General features: G+C 52.3%; 1 protein-coding gene across 2 annotated transcripts in view; it reads left to right on the forward strand.

Annotated features, from left to right (window-relative positions):
- The window catches only part of Col7a1 (collagen type VII alpha 1 chain), a 33,079-nt gene that overhangs the window by 1,940 nt on the left and 15,828 nt on the right, over positions 1 to 15,311 (forward strand). For both annotated transcript variants that reach the window (XR_007344163.1, XM_015487263.2), the window contains exons 4-60: positions 123 to 282; positions 372 to 465; positions 551 to 712; positions 845 to 1,008; positions 1,086 to 1,215; positions 1,307 to 1,423; positions 1,526 to 1,672; positions 1,759 to 1,875; positions 1,951 to 2,100; positions 2,179 to 2,307; positions 3,622 to 3,765; positions 3,853 to 3,978; positions 4,081 to 4,224; positions 4,761 to 4,880; positions 5,020 to 5,163; positions 5,518 to 5,643; positions 5,733 to 5,879; positions 6,126 to 6,248; positions 6,585 to 6,731; positions 6,983 to 7,117; positions 7,203 to 7,349; positions 7,426 to 7,562; positions 7,836 to 7,962; positions 8,053 to 8,199; positions 8,287 to 8,459; positions 8,558 to 8,593; positions 8,677 to 8,703; positions 8,794 to 8,838; positions 8,909 to 8,971; positions 9,389 to 9,469; positions 9,562 to 9,597; positions 9,738 to 9,773; positions 9,937 to 10,008; positions 10,117 to 10,194; positions 10,411 to 10,437; positions 10,519 to 10,572; positions 10,689 to 10,751; positions 10,850 to 10,909; positions 11,030 to 11,065; positions 11,270 to 11,314; positions 11,393 to 11,428; positions 11,913 to 11,957; positions 12,050 to 12,085; positions 12,204 to 12,239; positions 12,601 to 12,633; positions 12,791 to 12,844; positions 12,922 to 12,981; positions 13,073 to 13,108; positions 13,213 to 13,293; positions 13,395 to 13,430; positions 13,595 to 13,639; positions 13,856 to 13,927; positions 14,159 to 14,203; positions 14,434 to 14,460; positions 14,660 to 14,689; positions 14,811 to 14,891; positions 14,966 to 15,001. Coding sequence is in view for 1 of the 2 variants with exons in the window: in XM_015487263.2 (XP_015342749.1) it covers positions 123 to 282; positions 372 to 465; positions 551 to 712; positions 845 to 1,008; positions 1,086 to 1,215; positions 1,307 to 1,423; positions 1,526 to 1,672; positions 1,759 to 1,875; positions 1,951 to 2,100; positions 2,179 to 2,307; positions 3,622 to 3,765; positions 3,853 to 3,978; positions 4,081 to 4,224; positions 4,761 to 4,880; positions 5,020 to 5,163; positions 5,518 to 5,643; positions 5,733 to 5,879; positions 6,126 to 6,248; positions 6,585 to 6,731; positions 6,983 to 7,117; positions 7,203 to 7,349; positions 7,426 to 7,562; positions 7,836 to 7,962; positions 8,053 to 8,199; positions 8,287 to 8,459; positions 8,558 to 8,593; positions 8,677 to 8,703; positions 8,794 to 8,838; positions 8,909 to 8,971; positions 9,389 to 9,469; positions 9,562 to 9,597; positions 9,738 to 9,773; positions 9,937 to 10,008; positions 10,117 to 10,194; positions 10,411 to 10,437; positions 10,519 to 10,572; positions 10,689 to 10,751; positions 10,850 to 10,909; positions 11,030 to 11,065; positions 11,270 to 11,314; positions 11,393 to 11,428; positions 11,913 to 11,957; positions 12,050 to 12,085; positions 12,204 to 12,239; positions 12,601 to 12,633; positions 12,791 to 12,844; positions 12,922 to 12,981; positions 13,073 to 13,108; positions 13,213 to 13,293; positions 13,395 to 13,430; positions 13,595 to 13,639; positions 13,856 to 13,927; positions 14,159 to 14,203; positions 14,434 to 14,460; positions 14,660 to 14,689; positions 14,811 to 14,891; positions 14,966 to 15,001 (5,005 nt within the window). In the remaining variant the exon portion in view is untranslated. The remainder of the gene's footprint in view (positions 1 to 122; positions 283 to 371; positions 466 to 550; positions 713 to 844; positions 1,009 to 1,085; positions 1,216 to 1,306; positions 1,424 to 1,525; positions 1,673 to 1,758; positions 1,876 to 1,950; positions 2,101 to 2,178; positions 2,308 to 3,621; positions 3,766 to 3,852; positions 3,979 to 4,080; positions 4,225 to 4,760; positions 4,881 to 5,019; positions 5,164 to 5,517; positions 5,644 to 5,732; positions 5,880 to 6,125; positions 6,249 to 6,584; positions 6,732 to 6,982; positions 7,118 to 7,202; positions 7,350 to 7,425; positions 7,563 to 7,835; positions 7,963 to 8,052; positions 8,200 to 8,286; positions 8,460 to 8,557; positions 8,594 to 8,676; positions 8,704 to 8,793; positions 8,839 to 8,908; positions 8,972 to 9,388; positions 9,470 to 9,561; positions 9,598 to 9,737; positions 9,774 to 9,936; positions 10,009 to 10,116; positions 10,195 to 10,410; positions 10,438 to 10,518; positions 10,573 to 10,688; positions 10,752 to 10,849; positions 10,910 to 11,029; positions 11,066 to 11,269; positions 11,315 to 11,392; positions 11,429 to 11,912; positions 11,958 to 12,049; positions 12,086 to 12,203; positions 12,240 to 12,600; positions 12,634 to 12,790; positions 12,845 to 12,921; positions 12,982 to 13,072; positions 13,109 to 13,212; positions 13,294 to 13,394; positions 13,431 to 13,594; positions 13,640 to 13,855; positions 13,928 to 14,158; positions 14,204 to 14,433; positions 14,461 to 14,659; positions 14,690 to 14,810; positions 14,892 to 14,965; positions 15,002 to 15,311) is intronic.

Here is a 15,311-nt window from a genome sequence, read left to right on the forward strand (position 1 = left end):
GTGATGGGGGGCAGGAATCACAGAATAAAGGGCACCCTTAAGAGGCCTCAGCCAGAGGCTTCCTGGAGACTGTGGTTGGACAAGGTCCTGACTCCTTGCCTGTTGCTCCCTCCCCCTATCAGAACAGAGTTTGGCCTGGATGCACTTGGCTCTGGGGATGATGTGATTCGTGCCATTCGTGAGCTCAGCTACAAGGGGGGCAACACTCGCACAGGGGCTGCACTTCTGCATGTATCTGACCATGTCTTCCTGCCCCAGCTGGCCCGACCTGGCATCCCCAAGGTGATCCCTAACCCCTACCATGGCCTTCCAAGGTGACCCCAAAATAAATGTCCAAAGCAGCCCTAATTTGGCCTCTGCACCTGCTCTAGGTCTGCATCCTGATCACAGATGGGAAGTCCCAGGACCTGGTAGACACAGCAGCCCAGAGGCTGAAGGGACAAGGGGTCAAGCTGTTTGCTGTGGGTGAGTACTAAGTTAGGTGACAGGTCAGCTGGGGTGGACATATGGGACATACAGGCAACTGAGTCCTGATTGGGCATCACCTCAGGAATCAAGAATGCTGACCCTGAGGAACTGAAGAGAGTTGCCTCACAGCCAACCAATGATTTCTTCTTCTTCGTCAATGACTTCAGCATCTTGAGAACCCTATTGCCCCTCATTTCCCGGAGAGTGTGCACAACTGCTGGTGGTGTGCCTGTGACCTTGCCTTGTGAGTTCCTGTCCACACTGTGTGCCCTAACCTGGGCCACTTACCTAACCCTAGCATGGGAGTGCTGAACCCATCACATATGCTCAGACCCCTGGTCCTCCTGCCCCATCACCTGATTTCCCTCATTGGCAGCTGTTGATTCAACAACTGGCCCCCGGGACCTGGTGCTGTCTGAGCCAAGCAGTCAATCTCTGAGAGTACAGTGGACAGCAGCTAGTGGCCCTGTGACTGGCTATAAGGTCCAGTACACTCCTTTGACAGGGCTGGGACAACCACTGCCAGGCGCACTGCGGGAGGTAAGGATGTCAGAAGTGATAGGAGGGTGGCTGAGGACTTGACTGGATAAGATGAGGTGACCTCTAATCCTGGGCAGGTGAATGTCCCAGCTGGTGAGACCAGCATGTGGCTGCAGGGTCTCCGGCCACTGACTGAGTACCAAGTGACTGTGGTTGCCCTCTATGCCAATAGTATTGGTGAGGCTGTGAGTGGGACAGCTCAGACTAGTGAGTAATTCTACCAACTTCTGACCCCATTCACCTAAATACCCTCCAGCCCCAGAATCCCTGCTCACTCCTGATTCTATTTACCCCCCAGCTGCCCTAGAGGGGCCAGAGCTAACTATCCAGAATACCACAGCCCACAGCCTCCTGGTGGCCTGGCGGAGTGTGCCAGGTGCTACTGGTTACCGTGTGACATGGCGGGTTCTCAGTGGTAAGTGAGAAGTGTGGTATGGGGTAGTTCCTGCACTTCAGATGAGATTATAGAGTCATGAGTCTGCAGGGCCCATTGACCCCTCTATGTTGTCCCATGCAGGTGGGGAAACACAGCAGCAGGAGCTGGGCCCTGGGCAGGGGTCATTGTTGCTACGTGACCTGGAGCCTGGCATGGACTATGAGGTGACTGTGAGCACCCTACTCGGCCATAGTGTGGGGCCTGCTACTTCCCTGACAGCCCGCACTGGTGAGAAGGCTGAGCACTTTCTTTAGGCTGGGTGGGCAGGCAGGGTAGGGTAAAGAGGTCATTCATGTCCCATGTGCCCTTGTCAGACTCCTCTGTTGAGCAGACCCTGCGTCCTGTCATTCTGGGACCCACATCCATTCTCCTTTCTTGGAACTTGGTGCCTGAGGCTCGTGGCTATCGGTTGGAGTGGCATCGTGAGAGTGGTCAGTGCAGGGAGAGGGCTGTGCAGGCAGTGGTCAGGGTTTGGCTTCAGCTAACCTGACTCTGTCTTCTTGCAGGTTTAGAACCACCTCAGAAAGTGGTGTTGCCTTCTGATGTGACTCACTACCAGTTGGATAGGCTGCAGCCAGGCACTGAATATCGCCTCACACTCTACACTCTGCTGGAGGGCCGTGAAGTGGCCACTCCTGCAACTGTGGTCCCCACCGGTGAGAACTCTCAGCCTGACTAAGTAACTGGGGAAAGTGTCAGGAACCCAAATCAACTCCCACTGTGCTCTCCAACAGGACCAGAACAGCCTGTGGGCCCTGTGATGGACCTACAAGCAACTGAACTGCCTAGGCAGCGAGTACGAGTGTCCTGGAGCCCTGTCCCCAGTGCCACTGAGTATCGAATCACTCTGCGCAGCACCCAAGGTGAGGGGAAGCAGCCAGAAAAATCTCTGAAGTTCCAGCCCCCAGGGTCTGATTGCACCCTTGCCTCATCTCCTTCCACTCCTGGATCTCTACAAGCTTTTTCCCTGTCTCTTTGTCAATATACCTCCCAAGATGGCAGTGAGCCCAGAGCTGTCACAGGGTCTTGGTCCTGGTTTTGATTTTGGCCCCTGTCTTTTAACTCCCAGAACTCTGGCCTCCTCAGCTGGTTCTGTCCTTGCCCCGCATCCCTGTCCATAACTTTCATCCTTCTTCATAGCCACAAGCTCTTATCACTGCCCTTCTCTTATCCTAGCAGTGACTACTGTCCACACCAACCTCTCATTTCATGTCCTCATCGAATACTGACCTTTGTCATCCTGCATCAATTTCTTTTTTTTTGTTTTTTTGTTTTTGAGTTTGCCTTTTTTTATTATGATTTGATATTAGATTTTTAAAAAATATTTATTTTTTTTGTTTTAGGTGAACACAATATCTTTTTTTTTTAAAGAGAGAGTGTGTGTGAGAGAGAGAGGGAGAGAGAGATAATTTTTCAATATTTATTTTCTAGTTCTTGGCGGACACAACATCTTTGTTTGTATGTGGTGCTGAGGATCGAACCTGGGTCGCACGCACGCCAGGCAAGCACGCTACCGCTTGAGCCACATCCCCAGCCCCACAATATCTTTATTTTTATTTTTATGTGGTGCTGAGGATCGAACCCAGTGCCTTGCGCATGCCAGGCCAGCACACTACCATTTGAGCCACACCCCCAGCCCCATTGATATCAGTTTTTAACTTTTACTTTCTAAAACAAAAACGTGCATATTATAGAATAATACCATTTGTAAGTATGGTTGGTGCTGATTGCTTACCATGAGAATCTTTTTTGTTTGTTTATTTGTTGTTTTTAGAAAAACGTGTATTCTGACACATTATATATACATGGAGTGCAACCCATTCCAATTAGGATTTCATTCTTGTGGTTGTACCTCCATCAATTTCTTTCAACGGCTTATCAACCTTGATTGCTGTCCACTGACTCCTGTCATCTTACAACCTGTGTTTCTATCTATTTACCCCTGTCATCCAGTGTCCCCATTCAACACTGGCCCCTGTTAATCAGTGTTGCCATTCATCACTGGCTGCTTTTAACCTGTGTCCTTGTCTCTCACCCTTTTCATCTGTGTCCCATTTTCACTAACTCCCATCCCCCATGAGTCATCTCATCATGTGTCCCTGTTCATCACTGATTGCCATTATCTACATTCTTGTCTCTAACTGACCCCTACCCACCAACCCTTCCTTCTCTTTCAGGGGTTGAGAGAACACTGGTGCTTCCTGGGAGTCAGACAGCCTTTGATTTGGATGATGTTCGTGCTGGGCTCAGCTACACTGTGCGGGTGTCTGCTCGAGTGGGTGCCCGTGAGGGTAGTGCCAGTGTCCTTACTATTCGCCGAGGTGAGCCCTGTGAGAGGCTTATGAGGAACAGCTGATTAATTGACTCCTGCTCTGGTCTTGACCCTGGCCCCTGTCTTTAACTCCCAGAACCAGAAACCCCTCTTGCTGTCCCAGGACTAAGAGTTGTGTTGTCAGATGCAACGAGAGTAAGAGTGGCCTGGGGACCTGTTCCTGGAGCCAGTGGATTTCGGATTACTTGGAAGACAAGCAGTGGTCAGTGTGGGATGTGTGATAGGATTGCTGAGGGGTATGATCAGAGTATGGGGAACTAAGGGGATAGACAGGAGTCATGCCAGCATTTCTCTCTGATCCTAGGTCCAGAGTCTAGTCAGACATTGCCCCCAGACGCTACTGCCACGGACATCCTGGGGCTGCAGCCTGGAACCTCCTACCAGGTGGCTGTGTCTGCACTTCGAGGGAGAGAGGAGGGCCCCCCTGTGACCATCATAGCTCGAACCGGTGAGGGCCTGACCCAGTTCCTTGGATCTTTGCCTCTAGTGTCCATTCAGACTCCTATACCTCTGTGCTCAGATCCCTGCTTCTCCCCAGAACTCCAGTCTCCCCCTTACATTCTTACTGCCTCTTCCTACTGCTTTCCCCTCCAGTCTCCATGGTCTCCTTAGCTTCCCACTTCTTCAGATTCCTCTGCCTCTCCCCTAAATCTCCCACTATCTTAGCCCTGTATTTCTACTACTTATCCCTCAGACCCTCACCACTTTTTCTCCTGGACCTAACTCTCAGACTTCCACTTTCTCATTTGACAGACCCTACTCTGTGCCTCCTAAAGTCTCTACCAGATTTCCCCCTCTCTGTCAGATCTTGTTGTCTCTTATATTCCTGTCACCTGCCAGCTCAGATTCCCATTCCTTCCCCATCTGAACCATTCATCATCTCCTTTATCAGGTCCCTGTCTCCTGTTTGACTCTCATAGTCTTCCCTTATCAGATGATTCCTGTTCCCTCTCCCATCAGATTCCCCATTGCCTCTCTTCCCAGACCCAGTGGGCCCAGTGAGGACAGTTCATGTGACTCAAGCTGGCAGCTCATCCGTCACCATTGCCTGGACCAGGGTTCCTAGTGCCACAGGATACAGAATTTCCTGGCACTCAGGCCACGGTGGGAGTCAGGAGTTTGGGAGGGTTGTGGGTGGCAGATCTGGATGGAATAGGGGCTGGAGTTTTTCTTGGGGGTCCAGGTTGAGGGTTGGGGGACAGAGTATGGCTAGCCCTGGAACTGCTTCTATCCCTGTTCCCAGGCTCAGAGAAATCCCAATTGGTTTCTGGGGAGGCCACAGTGGCTGAGCTAGATGGGCTGGAGCCAGATACTGAGTATACAATACACGTGAGGGCCCAAGTGACCGGTGTCGATGGGGCCCCTGCCTCTGTTGTTGTAAGGACTGGTGAGTGGACCCTGGCTACCTGCTAGCCACCACACCACATTGACTATTTTGCCTTACTGTGTAAAGTCTCTACCAGAGACTTTCCTGACTGTTCCAGCTGCCCATTCCACTGCTGCTCAATGACTGTCCTGTCCATTCTGAACCACTCATGATGATTAAATATCCATAACAGTATGGATGTCCCACACTGCCCACTATGAATCACTGACCTCCTCAGGGTTTCCTACTCTGACCAGTCCACACCAAACTCACCTAACCTTCAGATTTTCTCTGCATTTACCATGCCTGCACTGCCACCCTGTTCTCTGCTAGATACCCAGTGGCCCTGATCTCTTTCCTTGCCTGTGTTCCTAGCTCCTGAACCTGTGGGCAGTGTGTCCAAGTTGCAGATCCTCAATGCTTCCAGTGATGTTCTTCGGGTCACCTGGGTAGGGGTCACTGGAGCCACAGCATACAGACTGGCTTGGGGCCGGAGTGAAGGTATGGCTCCCTGGTTCACCCTTGTTCTTTATGACTGGGATTGCTCCTCTGGTACAACCCTGACCGCTGGTCTTTGCTTGCATGGCCAGGTGGCCCCATGAGACATCAGATACTCCCAGGAAATACTGACTCTGCAGAGATCAGGGGTCTTGAAGGCGGAGTCAGCTACTCTGTGCGAGTGACAGCACTTATTGGTGACCAAGAGGGCGCACCTGTCTCCATTGTCGTCACCACACGTAGGCGGATCTTGGGCGGGAGCAAGCCTTGAATTGGGGTTTGGATTGTCTGTGGGGTGGGGCTGGTGCTCGGATTTGGAAATGGGACCAAGTATTGGTAATGAGCCAGTAGGGGCAGGATCTGAGAAAAGAGGAAGGGTGAAGCCTGAGACAGGTAGAGCGGTTGGTTGGGACAGGAGAGTGTGTGGGATTGACACTGGGGTCAGTCGGTGCAGAGCTTCCCTGAGTCCCACGTTTTCTCTCAAGCACCTGAGGCTCCAACAGCCTTACAGACACTTCGCGTGGTGCAGCGCAGTGAGCACTCACTGAGACTCCGCTGGGAACAGGTGCCTGGGGCACATGGATTCCTTCTTCGCTGGCAACCTGAGGGTGAGAGGTGCCCCAATAGGTTAGGGACCTAACCAAGTGGGGGCAGGGCTGTGGGCAGAGCCAGTGAGATTGACAAGGTTAGTGGGAGCAGGGTCTGCAGGATCTGAGACAGTGGTGGGATTAATCAGTGAGGTGGGTGGGATAAAGGAGGCCCTAGAGGATCAGTTGGGGAGGGTCAGAAAAGTAGGCAGCTGTAGGGAGAATAAGGAATATCAATAGGGAGGGTGAACCCTGAGTCAGTGAGGTTGGTGGGGGTTAGTGAGGAGTGGAATTCACTAATACTGGTAGGTAGCATCCTCCCACATGCTCCTGGTCCCACCCTCATTTCTGCCCCAGGTGGCCAGGAACACTCTAGGGTTTTGGGACCTGAACTCAGCAGCTACCTTCTGGACGGGCTGAAGCCAGGGACACTGTACCACTTGTGGCTGAGTGTCCTAGGGCCAGCTGGAGAAGGACCCCCCAGGGAGGTGACTGCACACACTGGTGAGCCCAGAGGTCCCACTCTGCTTTGGTGTGCTCGGGTAGGGGCTCATCCCCTGCCTCACACTAATGACACATCCTGATTTCCTGCACCCCAGATTCTGAGTGACTTCTGTTGTCCTCCCACACACTTGACCCTAGAGTAATCACAGCATGACCTCCCCATGACACTTCTCTAAGATAACCTGCTCCAGGATCTCAGAACTCTCTCCTTTGGGTTCTCAGGACACCTTGATCTTTGATTTCTCCTTCAGAGTCACCTCGTGTTCCAAGTACTGAACTAAATGTGGTGGAAACCTCGATCGACTCAGTAACTCTGGCCTGGACCCCAGTGTCTGGGGCATCCAGGTACATCCTATCCTGGCAGCCACTCAGAAGCACTGGCCAGGGTGAGTGTGAGGCCAAGGTTGGGGTGGGCTGGCAGTTGGAGCTCCATGGAGGGCCTCCTTCTTAATGAAATTTTGTCCCTTGCAGAAGTACCGGGGACCCCACAGACACTTCCAGGCAGCTCGAGCTCCCAGCGGGTGACAGGTCTAGAGCCTGGCATCTCCTATATATTCTCCCTGACACCTGTCCGCGGGGATGTGCTGGGTCCTGAGGCCTCTGTTACACAGAAGCCAGGTATAGAAGGCACAGTAGGAGAGGCCTAAGAAGGATTGCTAGATGGGCCCATCAGTAACTTGACCCCTTCCTGCAGTGTGTTCCCATGGCCCAGTGGATGTGGTGTTCCTGTTACATGCTACTCGAGACAATGCTCACCGTGCAGAGGCTGCTAGGCAGGTCCTGGAGCAGTTGGTGTCGGCACTTGGGCCTCTTGGGCCACAGGCTACCCAGGTTTGACCCTAAAGGCAGTCAGACCATATGTCCCCCCACCTCTCTGCTCATCCCAGGCTCCACACTAGTCACCATCTCTCTACCCCACCACAGGTCCAGTCTTTCTCCCAGGCTCCAGATCTCACCTGCTGGTTGGCTCCCTATTCTATTATCATTACTGACCTCCTAATAAGAAATTCAAATTTAGTCATCCCCCCTCTGTTTCTCTAGGCTCTATATGTTCCCATCACTGCTTTGTCATCCCCCCAGGCTCTGTATCTCCCTCTACCCCAGGTTGGCCTGCTATCCTACAGTCACCGGCCCTCCCCACTATTTCCACTGAATAGTTCCCATGACCTTGGCATCATCTTGCAGAAGATCCGTGACATCCCCTACATAGACCCAAGTGGGAACAACTTGGGTGAGGACTGCAGTGAACATGGACTCCTTGGGATTCCCTATTAGGAGCTTGGTTTCCCACCTCCCAATTCTGCCATGTCTTTCCTCCCAGGCACAGCTGTGGTCACAGCTCACAGACATCTGTTGGCACCAGATGCTCCTGGGCGCCGACAACAAGTGCCTGGGGTTATGGTTCTGTTAGTGGATGAGCCATTGAGAGGTGACATATTCAGTCCTATCCGTGAGGCCCAGTCTGCTGGTGAGGAATTGGGCTGATGGGAATGGGATCTGGGAACAGGGATGGCCCCAGAGGGGACATCATGCAGGCTACTGGACCCCTCTTTAGGGCTCAAGGTGATGATGTTGGGCTTGGCTGGAGCTGACCCAGAACAGCTACGTCGCTTGGTGCCAGGTGTGGACCCTGTGCAGAACTTCTTTGCTGTGGATGATGGTCCAAGTCTGACCCGGGCAGTCAGTGATCTGGCAATAGCCCTGTGTCAAGCATCCTCAGCCACTCAGGTTTGGAAGAGGCCTCTGGGGGTGCTAGGTGGTATAGATGAGGGGACCTGGGGCTCTTGAAAGGACCAAATGGACTTAAAGAGATCTTGTGTTCATAGCCACGGCCAGAGCCTTGCTCCGTGCATTGTCCAAAGGTAAGTGTCCAGGCCTGAGTGAGTGGGTAAAGGCCACATCTGAGGCTAGTCATGCTGATTCTCGCGGATATGTCTTTTCCCAGGGCCAGAAAGGGGAACCTGGAATGATGGTGAGTGGCCTTGTGGGAGTATACAATGGGTTGGGCATCAGTGGAGCAAGGAGAACTGACAGCAGGGAACTCACTGATCACTCTTCCTAGGGCCTGAAAGGACAAGCTGGGCCTCCTGGCCCCTCCGGTCTCCCGGTGAGTGTCTCCCCACACCTGTCCCTGTCCTGACTGGCTTACTACCTCCTTACCTACTCTCCCCTCTCAGGGCAGGACTGGTGCTCCTGGCCCCCAAGGCCCTCCTGGAAGTACTGTTGGAAAGGGTGAAAGGGTGAGTGAGAAGACCATGGGGTGTCCCCCAGGTTGCTCTTCCTAGTGTTCTCAGGGGTTTTAGAAGGAAGAAAGAGGAAGTAGAATTAGGACCACAGAGTATTCCTAGAAGCCTAAGTGGAGATTATAAACTACATCAAAGACTTGGTGGAAACTCTGAAGTGGAGGGGTCAGAGAGGCCATGAGATCCTTTCGAGAGGCTCCAGGTAGCAGTTATGGGTCGCAGAGGCAGGGAATACTTTCTGCCTTATCATGCTGTTCAGTTCAGAGGGGCCATTCTCTGCCCCTTGGCTCCACCCCTGACAATACTTGGAGGACTATGGGGTGGGAATCCCTGGTTGATGGACTGGGGCACCTTCAGCAAAGCAGGGCATTGGAGAGGGGGTCCTTTCCTCTTCTGATCTCTTTGCCTCCTTAGGGCTTCCCTGGTGCAGATGGGCCTCCAGGCAACCCTGGTCGCCCTGGGACTCCTGGAACCCCTGGAACCCCTGGCCTGAAGGTGAGCAAACTTTGCCTTTTCAGGCCTTGGTAGGACAAATGCTTGAGTGAATGGGTGGTTCTCACTGTTTTGACTCTTGCCTCCATTTACAGGGCTCCCCAGGGTGGCCTGGCCCTCGTGGGGAACCAGTAAGTGCCTTCCCTTCTTTGCTTTTCCAGGGTTCTTTCTACAGGATAGGGAGGCTGGGCTGGGGTGTTGTTGGCCCATGGGGCCACCCTGAGATTCACCTGAGCCTAAAGCACCACTGTCTGCTCTGTTTTGTCCTTAGGGAGAGCGAGGACCTCGAGGCCCGAAGGGGGAACCGGTAGGTGAAGGGGGAATGAGGGAAGTTGTCCTAGGGAAGAAGAGGTTGCTGCAGGCAATCTTGGGCCAGGCCTGAGGTGTGGTAAGGAATAGCTGGGGTACCTTTAGAATTTTCTTCCACCTTGAACCTTCACTACCCTGCCTATTGCTCTCTGTCCCTGTAGGGGGAGCCTGGGCAAGTCACTGGAGTAGAGGGACTAGGGCTTCCTGGAAAGAAAGGGGACCCTGGACCTTCGGTAAGTCCCAGGGATTATGTGGGAGCAGGTGATCTGCAGTGTGGAACTAATGTGTAGAAGACAGTAAGATCTGTGGGGTTTGCACCTTATACTTTGTCTCTTCATTAGGGCCCTCCTGGACCTCGTGGCCCTTTGGGGGACCCAGGACCCCGTGGTCCCCCTGGCTTTCCTGGAACAGCTGTGAAGGTAACAGCATGACCCCCATGTGATTCAAAGACCCGATGACTCCACTGAAACCTACACAACACCTACTGATTGTTCTGACCTTTTGACCCCCTCCCATGTCATGACTCCTCAGTTCCCATGTGATCCTTATAATCTATTCACTATGACTCTTGTCTATCTGGTGTCTTGGGGAAGGAGATATGGTACAGATTCATGGGGTCATAATCTGTTTTCCAGGGTGACAAAGGTGATCGTGGGGAACGGGTAAGTTAGGTATAAGACATGCAGGTGGCGGCTTGGAGATGGATTCCTCTGGCCATCCGCTGACTTGCTGTTCTCTCCCAGGGTCCCCCTGGACCAGGTACTGGTAGCACGGCATCTGGGGAACCTGGACTGCCGGTGAGGGAACCTTGATGCTCTACTGGGGAACCTGCTCAGGAATTTGGGTAGAAACTGGGGGCTCTGCTGGGCCTGGGATTTGTTCCTAGATTCATATGTTTATGTGTTCCTCCTAGGGTCTTCCTGGAAACCCTGGACCCCAAGGCCCAGTTGGTCCCCCTGGAAAGAAAGGAGAAAAGGTAGGAAACTTGCCTCTTGGTATCTTAGTTCAAAGGCAAGAGGCTGGGTGTGGGGTCAGGGCTTCCCTGTGTCTTCCTAACATGTGTTTCTCTGACAGGGTGACTGTGAGGATGGAGCCCCAGGCCTCCCAGGACAACCTGGGACCCCGGGTGAGCCGGTGAGTTAGGGATTGGGGATTCTGAATGCGGTAGGTATGACCTCACCTTCAACCATTAACTCCTACTCTTTCCTTTTGCCCAAACTTAAATCTTTGAATTTCCAATTTCATCCTTTCCAGGGCTTGCAGGGACCTCCTGGAGTCACTGGCCCCAAAGTGAGTACTAGTACTAGTACTCTTCAGGAGTGAAGATTGATACTCTGGGCCTCCCATGGTGTTAGGGGAGGCTGGAAGACCAGGACATAGGGGTTCTGTCCAGGTTGGAGGATGTGGTCTCAGAGAAGGGGGGATAGTTGGAGTTTACAACACCTTGTTTGGTTTCACCAGTTAAGGCCCCTCTCCCATCCTCTCTCTTCCCAGGGTGACCGGGGACTGACAGGGATCCCGGGTGAGACTGGAGAAAAAGTAAGTGCAGTCTGGGGCTCTTGGGACAATGAGGATCTGGGGTCAGACTTAGCTCTGATACCTCTTCTATTCCATCAGGGTGAACGGGGACTTCCTGGCCCAGTGGGACCCCAGGTAAGCCCACTGACTTCAGTGCCAGTGCCAACTTACCTATGAACTCTGTGCCCCCTCCTGATTTTGACTTCTTTCCCTTGATGTCTGCTGATCTTGTCATCCACCCATCTTTACCTGATTCTTGTTTGTTTGTTTTGTTTTTTGGTGCTGGGGATCGAACCCAGGGCCTTGTGCATGCAAGGCAAGCACTCTACTAACTGAGCTATATCCCCAGCCCCTTTACCCAATTCTTAATCGCCACTAATGCAGACTCTAGTCCTTAACCCCAGGGACCTGGATTTTAACCTTCTGACCTTACTGTACTGACCTCGACTTTTATGACCTGGTCTCTGCCCTCCAGCCAAGTTTGACTCCTGCTACCTAAATCTCAGTTCTCCACAACCCCTCTTCAGTTCTGATCCCCAGTCTCGACCCACTGTTTACTCATGATCCCCTTGCTCCCCACCCCACTACCTGGAGCAGCAATTCTATTCCTCTTCCCCAGGGGCTGCCTGGGATTGCTGGACGTCCTGGAGCTGAGGGTCCTGAAGTGAGTCTATGACTGGTGGGATGAGGAGTGGGACTTTTGTGTGGTCTTCCCCTCCTACTTTCCACTTGAGTTCATATTTTCTTCACATACAGGGGCCACCAGGACCCACTGGCCGCCGTGGAGAGAAGGTGAGTTGTGGGCTGGGTGTTGTACCTCCTGGCATCAGGATGTGGCAGGTGGGACACTGGAAACTTGGGTTCTTAGGTGGATCTCTAACCTGTCCCTGCCCCTATACTGTCTTCACAGGGAGAGCCTGGTCGCCCTGGGGACCCTGCAGTAGTGGTGAGTGTGGGGAGGATGGGGTTCTGAGCCCAGCACATCCCTGGAGCAGTGACCTATAAACAATACTATGTCACTCTATAACCCTGGATTCCTGGGCAGGCTCGGAAGTCTGTGACTTTTTTTATGCTATAACCTGGTTCCAGACTCCTGATTGTGATCCTCTGAACCTTTAACCACCATACTGGTCACAAACTTTGTGTTATCCCATTTTGTATAACCCCCCTGCTCTCAGTGGTGACCCTGAGACCTCTGGGCAAAGGCTGCTCTATGATTTCCAGTTATATATAACCCATTCCAATCAAGATTTTGATCTTTTGAACCCCAGGTGGGGTCAAGTAATATCTATACTATTTGTTTTTAGGGACCTGCTGGTGCGGGAGCCAAAGGAGAAAAGGTACATCTGGTGAGGGTAGGGGAAGTTGTTACAAGGTTGATGTCAAGGTCATAGAACTCTGGGCCTACCTGAAGGTCACAAGAGTTGAAGCATGATTGTTGGATTGTGGAGATACCTGGACTCTGGGACCAACACTGATGGTCTTTGTTACTTTCAGGGAGATATGGGGCCTACTGGACCCAAAGGAGCTACTGGAGTAAAAGGGGAACAGGTGAGAGAAGGGAAAGTATTTAGGGGTGGGTCAGGTGAAGGGTGTACCCTACTGACTTCTAATCTTTCCACCCACAGGGTCCACCAGGGTTGGTTCTTCCTGGAGACCCTGGCCCCAAGGGAGATCGTGGAGACCGGGTGAATAAATGTGGGGATGGGGATGTGTGACAAAGGGAGAAGAGGTGGTACCTGAGAACACTAAGTTCTGTCCCCCTTCCCACACCCTCAGGGTCCCATTGGCCTCAATGGAAGAACAGGACCTCCAGTGAGTATCTATGACCTTGGGTGCCCTCAAGGTTTTGGGGGTCACTTCTTTAAAGGCTGCCTGCTGCATGCATTCTTCATCACCTCACTCTTATCTCCCTATAGGGTGACTCAGGTCCTCCTGGAGAGAAGGGAGACTCTGGGCGGCCTGGCCCTCCTGGACCTATTGGCCTCCGAGGACGAGATGTAAGAGGCTGGAGTTGGGGGAGCCATGGAAGATATGGGGAAAAGGAATTTGCCAGCATCACTAGGGGTCTTGGATTGGGGCTGACTTTCATGTCTCACAGGGTGAAGTTGGAGAGAAAGGTGATGAAGGTCCCCCGGTAAGATTTCTCCCTACTGTGTTTTCTGATCCTTTACCCTTGAACTATGATCCCAAGGCCTGGGGACTCTGTCAGGTCATCCAACCTATTCCCTGCCTTCTGTCCAGTTGGTGCCCGGGCACTCTTTTCCCCAATTCCACCTCCACTTTTCTCTCTGTCACCAGGGTGAACCAGGTTTGCCTGGAAAAGCTGGTGAGCGTGGCCTTCGGGTGAGTCTTAGCAGGGAGAAGTAGGAGGGCTAATGGGAGAATCTATGGCATGAAGGTGATAGGGAGCACTGAGGGTGATGAAGGGTGATGGGAGACCCTTTAAGGAGAATGTGGCAATGGAAAGTGGTGATGGGAAAACCTGGGGCAGTATAGGGACTCATGGGGGAAGCTTCAAAATATTATGAAGGTTTGTCTCAGACCAGCTGTTTTTCTCAGGGGGCACCTGGACCCCGAGGTCCTGTGGGTGAAAAGGGAGACCAAGGAGATCCTGGAGAGGATGGACGAAACGTGAGTCTCAGCCTCTGACACCTTACCCTGACCTCATCCTTAATCCATCAACCATCTAGTCTCCAGCACCTGATTCTGCTGCTCCAACATTGCAATGTTAACCCTTATGATCTTTACTTTCTGTAACCCCTTATCACAATCCCCCACTGGCCACCAGAACTCCATGAGTCCTCAAGGTTCCTCCAAATTACTACCTTCCCCAAGTGACCCTGACATTCTGGCTCTCTGCAGGGAAGCCCTGGACCATCTGGACCCAAGGGTGACCGTGGGGAGCCGGTGAGTTGTGCTGGCACTGGGCTCAGGTGGGATGAAAATTTCCCTGGTGCCATTGCCAATTTATTAGTCAGAATCTGTGCCAGGGGCCTGGAGGTCGCTGATGACCTTCTGGGAGTTAGTACTGGGGTGTTTCTTCAAGGAATTTGGGGGCAGAGTTGAACCTGGGGCAAACCTAAACCATGCCCTGGGACCTCAGGGCTCTTGTTCACTATGATCATTTCCTTTTCCAGGGTCCCCCAGGACCTTCTGGAAGGCCGGTAGGCACTGAGCTGGGTTTATTTTTTTGTTATCTCCTGCACCTGCCCCTGTTGACTTCATACTGTGTCTTGTTACCTTTTCTATTTCCTCCATGACCCCCCCCCTGACACTTCTATTGACCCTCAATCCCTACTAACCCCATTGTCCCTCTCTAACTCCTGTTTCCCCTCGTTGAAGCATTCTTCTCACTGTCCACAGGTGGACATAGAACTTGGAGCCAGAGAGAAGGTACTGGGGGTCTGTGGGGTAGAGTGAAGCTGTGAGTCTATAAAGGATATCAGTACCCCACACGATATCTTTTCTTTGTGATTCAAGGACTAGTTCCTTAGCAAGTTTGTCTCTGCCACAGGGAGAGCCTGGGGACCGTGGACAGGAGGGTCCTCGAGGACCAAAGGGTGATCCTGGGCCACCTGGAGCTCCTGGGGAGAGGGTGAGTGTGGTTGGTCCTTTGGTGGGGGCTGGCCTGAGAAAGCATGCTCTGATTCTTTTTCCCTCTCTCTGCAGGGCATTGATGGGCCTCGGGGTCCCCAGGGTCCACAGGTGAGTGCTGAATTTTGCCCCTCAGCCCAAAACTCATCTTGTCTTTACATCTTTTAAAGAATTTCTTTGTATTTGTAGATGGACAGCATGCCTTTATTTTGTTTATTTATTTTTTTAATGCAGTGCTAAGGATCAAACCTGGTGCTTCACACATGCTAGGCAAACACTTTTCCACTGAGCTTCAGACCCAGCCCTTGTCCTTACCTCTTTTTTAAAAAAAATATTTTTAGTTGTAGATGGACACAATGCCTTTTTTCTACTTATTTGTTTTTATGTGGCGCTGAGGATTGAATCCCATTCCTCACAAATG

The sequence above is a fragment of the Marmota marmota genome, unplaced genomic scaffold, assembly GCF_001458135.2.
Source record: "Marmota marmota marmota unplaced genomic scaffold, marMar, whole genome shotgun sequence".
Taxonomy (NCBI): Eukaryota; Metazoa; Chordata; class Mammalia; order Rodentia; family Sciuridae; genus Marmota; species Marmota marmota.